The sequence below is a fragment of the Opisthocomus hoazin genome, chromosome 1, assembly GCF_030867145.1.
Source record: "Opisthocomus hoazin isolate bOpiHoa1 chromosome 1, bOpiHoa1.hap1, whole genome shotgun sequence".
Lineage (NCBI taxonomy): Eukaryota > Metazoa > Chordata > Aves > Opisthocomiformes > Opisthocomidae > Opisthocomus > Opisthocomus hoazin.
The window spans coordinates 65796374-65803083 of NC_134414.1; the positions used below are offsets into that span (position 1 = coordinate 65796374).

General features: G+C 47.0%; 1 protein-coding gene across 2 annotated transcripts; it reads left to right on the plus strand.

Annotated features, from left to right (window-relative positions):
- The first annotated feature begins 783 nt into the window (after window positions 1-783).
- TEX30 (testis expressed 30) lies at window positions 784-6533 on the plus strand. 2 transcript variants are annotated; one of them, XM_075424492.1, is made up of 5 exons: window positions 784-814; window positions 1641-1871; window positions 3351-3402; window positions 4772-4980; window positions 6158-6533. In XM_075424492.1, the coding sequence occupies exons 1-5, from the start codon at window positions 797-799 to the stop codon at window positions 6329-6331; spliced, it is 684 nt and encodes a 227-aa protein (XP_075280607.1). In that variant the 5' UTR covers window positions 784-796; the 3' UTR covers window positions 6332-6533. The 2 variants fall into 2 exon arrangements, with proteins under 2 accessions (XP_075280607.1, XP_075280613.1); XM_075424498.1 differs by lacking the exon at window positions 784-814 and adding an exon at window positions 858-967.
- Window positions 6534-6710: the final 177 nt, after the last annotated feature.

A 6710-nucleotide genomic window follows, 5' to 3' on the forward strand; every position in this document is an offset into this window, starting at 1 on the left:
TGCCAACAGCTGCCAGAAAAATCGCCTGCTGTCAGTCCATCGTCAGGATCATCTTCCTGCTCCCGGCAGTCAGAGAGCACCTCACCTTCCAACCAATTCCTAAATAAATGGCTTTATTTCTTCTGCGTTACCACCAGCAGTCTGTGTTTTCTGCATACAGGTGAATAAAAAACTATTTACGGGAAGCGGTGAGAACTCTCCGAACAGCGCGACTCGGAGCTAATTAATTCAGCGACTGAACAACCGGTATTTTTTTAAATTCCCTCCAGTCGGTACGGTTACTACAACACTTAGCTTCTTGGTACGCCAACAGCTTTTCAAAATACAGCTGCTAGCGCCCGACACCCACACGGCGTCTGCGGGGAGAGGCCGGTGACGCCGGCGCTGTCGGTACACCCCCCCCCGTTACCAGGTGCTCCGCTTCCCCTCGCGGCCCAGGCCAGCGGCGCCGCCCGCCGCCTCCCCATATGGCTCAACCCCATCCCCGCTCAACCCCCTCCCCCTTCAGAGCTCCCGCCTGCAGTCAACACCTCCCGCTGCCGGTGCCGCTGCCGGTGCCCCCTGCCCCCGGCCGGCCCGGCCGCGACCCCTCCTATCACGCCGCGCTGCGCTGCTCCCTCCGCCATTACCTCGCCCCAACGCCCTCCGCGCGGGCCCGCCCCCTAGCCCCGCCCTCCGGGGCGGGGCCTTGAGACCTGTGGGCCAATGAAGCCCGGCGGTTTGTCTCTCCCTCGAGTGGCGGGGCGGCGATGGAGCGGAGGGTTGTCAGTCTCGTGACGTCACGGGGCTGGGTGGCATGGGGGCGCCGGCGGAGGTATGGCGGGTGCTGCCCTGTCCGGGCCGCTGCGGCTCAGCGTCGGCCGCCCTTGGGTGGTCGCCCGGGTGCCGGCCGGGGCCGGAGCGCCCCCCCCTCCCCCAGCCTGACGCTGGCTCCGCGCTGCCCGGTGGTCGCCGCCGTCTGACCCGGGTGCGCTGTGTCCGCACCTCTGGGGTTCCTGCGGTGCGAGGCCGGCGTGTTCAAACCCGTCCTTCACCGTGCGCTGTTGTGGGCTTCCCTCCCCCCGCGATGGGGCTTGTGCGCGGGCCCTGCCGCCGCAGGGTGAAATGGGGGCTGCCAGCTCCGGTGCAGGCCCGGAGCACGGTGGCTGTGGTCACTGCTCGGGGGCTTCTTTTAAAAATGTGTGAGAGAAGGGGGATGAAAATATTTGGCCCGCTGTAGGGAACTGTAATTATGGAAGAGTTCATGTTCCCTATTTATTTTCGAGTCTTACAGAAAAGTTAGTTTTTCTTCTTGTGGAAGACTTAATCCTCATGGCGGGTGCGGCTCTCGAATGGTGAGATGTAGGTGCATAGAGAAGGTATTGCAGTTTGTGCCCTGAGGCATCCTTTGAAGCTAGGGATGCTGCATTTTCTCACGGAGAGAATAGGATGTGGAGCGAGAAGGTGACTTGCCCATTACTGCGTCGAAGATCTTTGAGCCAGGGGTAGAGTTACTCATTTAGTACTCTTCAGCAGAAGAAATGGAAGTGGACTTGCGATTTTGGTTTCTTCAATTGTCTGGTTTTTCTTCATCAGGATGTGCAGACTGGGAACGTCTTTTTTTTTTTTTGTAATTATATTGTTCTTTGTTTCATTTCTAGGTTAAAGTGAAAATACCTTTTGGAAACAAAGATCTTGATGCAATCTTTTCTGTCCCAGAGAAGAAATCAACATATGGAGTAATTCTTACCCATGGAGCTGGAGGAGACATGAATTTTCCTCATTTAGTCTCTTTGGCAGCCTATCTTGCATCCCGTGGAGTTCTGTGTCTGCGGTTTACTTGTAAAGGCCTTAATATAGCTTACAGGACTAAGGCCTTCAAAACAGTTGTGGTAAGAAGTGACCAAATTCTGCCAAGGTTTAGATCCGTGGGGTGTTATCTTCTGTGTTTCTGAAGTTATGGTCAGAGTCAGTCAAGCAACAGCGGACGTCACTAGAAGTGATGGTTAGCAAAATGGAGCACTGTCTGTGGACAGAAACAGCAGGAACAATTTTTATATGGGCAGTGGCTGGAACAGCTGCAGCAAGTATGTGGGTTTGAGTTCAGGGAGGGAAGGAAAAACTTGAGAAAAGGATGTGAGGAAAGCAGGGGTGTTTTGTGGCAAAACCTACGTCTTGAAGAATGGAAGTATTTAGGATGGAAGTAAGAGGTGGGTGTTCTGGGAGGGCTTGGTGAGGGGAGGGGGATTAAAGAATACGGCTTTGGGAGCGGTTTTTAGAGGAAAAAAGCTGACCAGGAATTGTGCTGGGTGTCTGAGGGTTGGCGGCTGGCAGAACAAGATTTTGGGGAAAGAGCAGGGGACTCTGGGTCGCAGGAGGAGCTGAAGCAAAAGAGATTGGGAGTAGCATGTGGGAGCCCTGGAACCTAAATCGTCTTTGATTTCCAAATCAGTTTATGATTATAAACTGTTATATGCATGCGTTTCTCTCTTGCTGCTGCTGCTACATTATTTAAGATATTCTTTTATACCTAGATTTTGTTGAAATGAGCGACCTTTTGTTACAGTAGTGTCAGCTGAGAGTGTCTTTGTGTTCTGGAGTGCATAGGAAGAAGCGAACATTTTCTCCTGACCAGCTACTTTTACTGGGGCGTGGGAAGGTGGCTCGAGTGCTTTGCATTGAGCATCGGATTTTTTTATCAGGGAACTAAGTCCAGTTATTAAGGAATTCATTTGTATGATGTCATTGTGATTATATGTACATTAATTTGAGGTTAGACTTTTCTAGCTTTAATGGGGATATGTTCTCTGTTCTTTTTTGAAGAACCATAATGTTGTTGGTAAGTTTATGTTAATATGCTGCTGGGTAAAGGTAATTTAAAGTTAAGATAGCATCTGATTAGTACGTCTCCTAAAAACTGAAAAATTTGTTGCCGAATTTTACCTTCTCTGTCAGACACAACTGTGTCTTAAACTTTTTGTTGGAAGTATGTGACCTCAGCCTCAGTGAACGGCATTTTTGGTAACTTATTTTCCCTTTTGATTGGCTGAGAGTGTGTGTGTGCTCTGTTACTGTAGCTAAATTGATACCGAGTAATTGTTTATGTTTTGGTAATTTGATAGGGCATCTGAAATTTTAGACTTGCTAAGAACTAATGTGAAATTGCTTATGTTTATTATGTTGCTACTGCAAAATACTATGAAATAATTTGTGTGAAAAAACAAGATAGCAGCTTGTATGTATGTGCTCTTTGTTTATTCTGCAGTGCTGAAAGAATTTCCCGTTTTGTGTTTGGTAGCTACGAACAAAAAATATTCCCACCTTTCAGCTGCCTCAGTTCTGACTTGGGATGTTTCTCTTTGTTTCTTTAGGAATACTTAAAGCTTTCGGATGATTATAAACTTTCGGGTGTCTTCCTTGCAGGTATTGTTTTTATTACCTACCATTTTTTTCTCTTACGCTGCCTCTAACGATAGCAATCTGTAGTTACTCCATGTTTGAAGTCTGCCCCACTTTGGTGAGAAGTGAGTGAGCAGCTGTGGATGACAGGTTCCAGTCTGAGGTGGGCACTGGGAGCTGGTGGTCTAACGTGGGAACAAGCTGAATGAGCTGGTCTGCTGGGACGACCTCCTCCGCGAAGAGCCGAATGCTCCGTGATCTTCATTGACTGCTCGGCAGCCCGCCGACTGCCGTGGGAGCCTGCGTCGGTGCCGAGCCGATGGAGCGTCGCCGGTGGGAGCGTCCGGCCCGCAGCGTTCTCTGCGTGGTGGTGGGAGCGTGGCACCCTCCTCGCAGCGCCACAGGCCTCGCGCCCGAAGGAGGAGGGAAGGAGCGTTAGGCCGTGTTTTCCAGTTACTTTGGGAGGAAACTTCCTTGTCACCTGTCACAAGAGACAGGGCGTGAGTTCTCTGGTGATCCCGTGTGTGCTTTTTAACTGCGGGTCTGGAAGAATTCTGGTAAATGGAAAACAGTTTTTCCAAAGCAGGTTTTGGTAGATAAAACCTACTGGCAGACAGAAAACGAATTACATTGTGTGAAAAAGGGAAGCAGATGGGCGTGATTAGGAGTAACTTGATACGGGAAACCCTGAATGTTCCCTAAGTGAAACCAAATCTGTGCTGATGCAAGTTAATCCCGCTGGAATCGGCCACTTCTAACACTCAATTACAGAGCATTGTCAGCTCGTGTGCCTCTTCTTTGAGGAGGTATTTTGATATCCTCTTGCAGTGATGGACTGACCTTATGCTACAAGTTTACACTTTATTTATTTATTCATTCCTCCCCCCCCCCCCCCCTTCTATTTCTACTTGTAGGCTGAATTTTGAGGTGTGCGCAGACACTTGCTGGATTTGTTTTGGGACTAAGGAGAGTAAAAATTTTTTTAAACTTGAGCAGATTGAAGTTGCATGAAAAAGAATGATACAAGATAATAGCATTGCTGTCTGGAATTTCAAGGGTCTGGAGCACAGGACCTGTCACTGTTTGCCCCCTGACCCCAGGATGGGTTGTTGTGCCCTCCAGTATTGCAGAGGATCCCTCTCCGTTTACCTTTTTTTTTCTAATGGGAAAGTGAATCATAATATATCTAGACAAATATTTTAGCAGAAAATGTTGAAATTAGGATTAATATTTTTCACAGAGTGCATGAGTAAAAGCATCCCTAGCATTTTGTCCTACCGGTATGCTGAAATACACTTGGCTGGATTGTTTTTAGGCATTGTTTACTTGAATAGAATGTAGATGAAATGACAGCAGATACACATTTTTTCCTTTATTTTAACATGGGAGGAAGGCCGTTCCATGGGCTCACGAGCTGCTGCCTCTGTGATCCGTCAGCTTAGCCAGGAGGATGATGATGATGACTTCATTCAAGGTCTAATATGTTTATCTTACCCATTGCATCGACCAAAACTTCAGTCCAAGCTCCGGGATGAAGATTTATTATTTATCAGGTGTTCTGTGCTGTTTGTCTCGGGATCAGCAGATGAGATGTGTGAAAAAGTGAGTACCCCTGTAAATCCTGCTGTGAAGGGGCCATGTGGAGGAGCAGGAATGATCCTGAGTGACGTCTGTACTGCTATACACGGCTGGGATTTGATTAACAGCCTTCTCTAAATACATGTGTCTTCTGAAGGAAGCCTTGGGTAGGAAACTTCATCGGACGTAAGGAAGCCTGGGGGTGCTTTCTGTTGCTGCTTAAAACTTCTGCATCATGCTCAACCATCCACTTGAGCAAACTCACCTCTGGGCCACTAAAATACTGCTGACTTAAATGTTTTGTGGTTTTGATGGGATTATACACATTAAAAGCGGCCTATAGAAGGAGCGAGTAATTTGTTATTCTGCCTTCACCATTTCAGGTTACAAAACAAACCCTGTGCTGTGCTGCCAATCCACGTTTGTCACATTTTTGTGACAAAACTTCCAGCAAAGCAGTTCTACCCACCAGTCAGACTGCTGTGGTAGACAGCCGTGTTTTTGTAGAGATGAAGAACAGGTGTGCAGAGGTCAGAAGACAGTGGTTTTCTGCCTTGTTTTCTTGCAAAGTAGGTTATCTGCTGTTCGTGAACAGTTCAGCTCGAATCTGAGGCTGTGTGCAATTGGCATTTTCCACGCTCGGACAGTTTCTAAGGAGCGATAATGCTTTGGTGAGGAGTTGTCACCAAAATAAGTCAGGCCAGCAACCAGCAGATCCTCAGAGAGCCGTCTTAACGAGGCAGTGGCTAAGACTTTCTCAGCTGGTTCTTGGATCAGTTTGCTGAGAAGGCTGACCAGAGTTACAGCCGGTCTCCAGGGAGTTAGGCTGCTGCTCTGCCACTGCAGACAAATCTGACTGAAGTTGTGTTGCGTTATTGCTTGTACCACCCTCTGCCAGTAGGAGCGGATTCCTTCCTCAGTGTGGGGAAGGAGCCTGCACAGGCTGGTGACCTTTGCAGTTTTTGAAGCTCTAATTTTCTGCTATTCTGAGTTCGAGTGAGGGCTAACCTTTGAGCAAATTCCATTAATGAACACAGTATCATCACATCTTTTCTATCAAGGCATTTCTGATGTGCACACAGAACCGTTTTGCTTTTGAGCTGCTTACTGTATGTTGCACAGGCAAAGTGAGAGACATGGGTGAGTCGCATAGGTTGTATAGCAGCCGATTCTAACTTTTTCATTCTTATTTTCTCCATAGCAATTGCTAGAAGGTGTGGCGAGCAAAATGAAAGCCCCTAAAAAAATCCATTGGATTGACAAAGCAAACCATGGGATGGCAGTCAAAGGACGAACAACAGATGATGTCATGGAAGAAATAAATGCACAAGTTTTTTCTTGGCTGAGAGAGAACGTTGAACTGGGGCACAAATGACTTGCAGAGCTCAAGCAGTATCTTCATTTACCTTTTCCTAAATGTGGCAAATTAGAGTTTGTTATTTCTGAGAAGCTTATTTTTAAAATGGATAGTTTCAGAGGTCTAAGTGTAAATGGAAATAAAACTTTTTTGTATAAATGAAAAAAATTATGCAAAACAATAAAGAACTTTTTAAAGGGAGGACAGAAAATTTACAAAATGTCTAATATCATGGCAGCTAATATCATGTTTTCTGTTTCTATGCAAAGAACTGTATGCAACACAGTAATGCAGAGCACTAACTAAATGCGTTTGACTAATATTTGAAGCAACATACTGGAAAAAAAATTGATTTTGACAGCAACTGTTTTGGTGTATTATGTTTCTGAGTACGTTA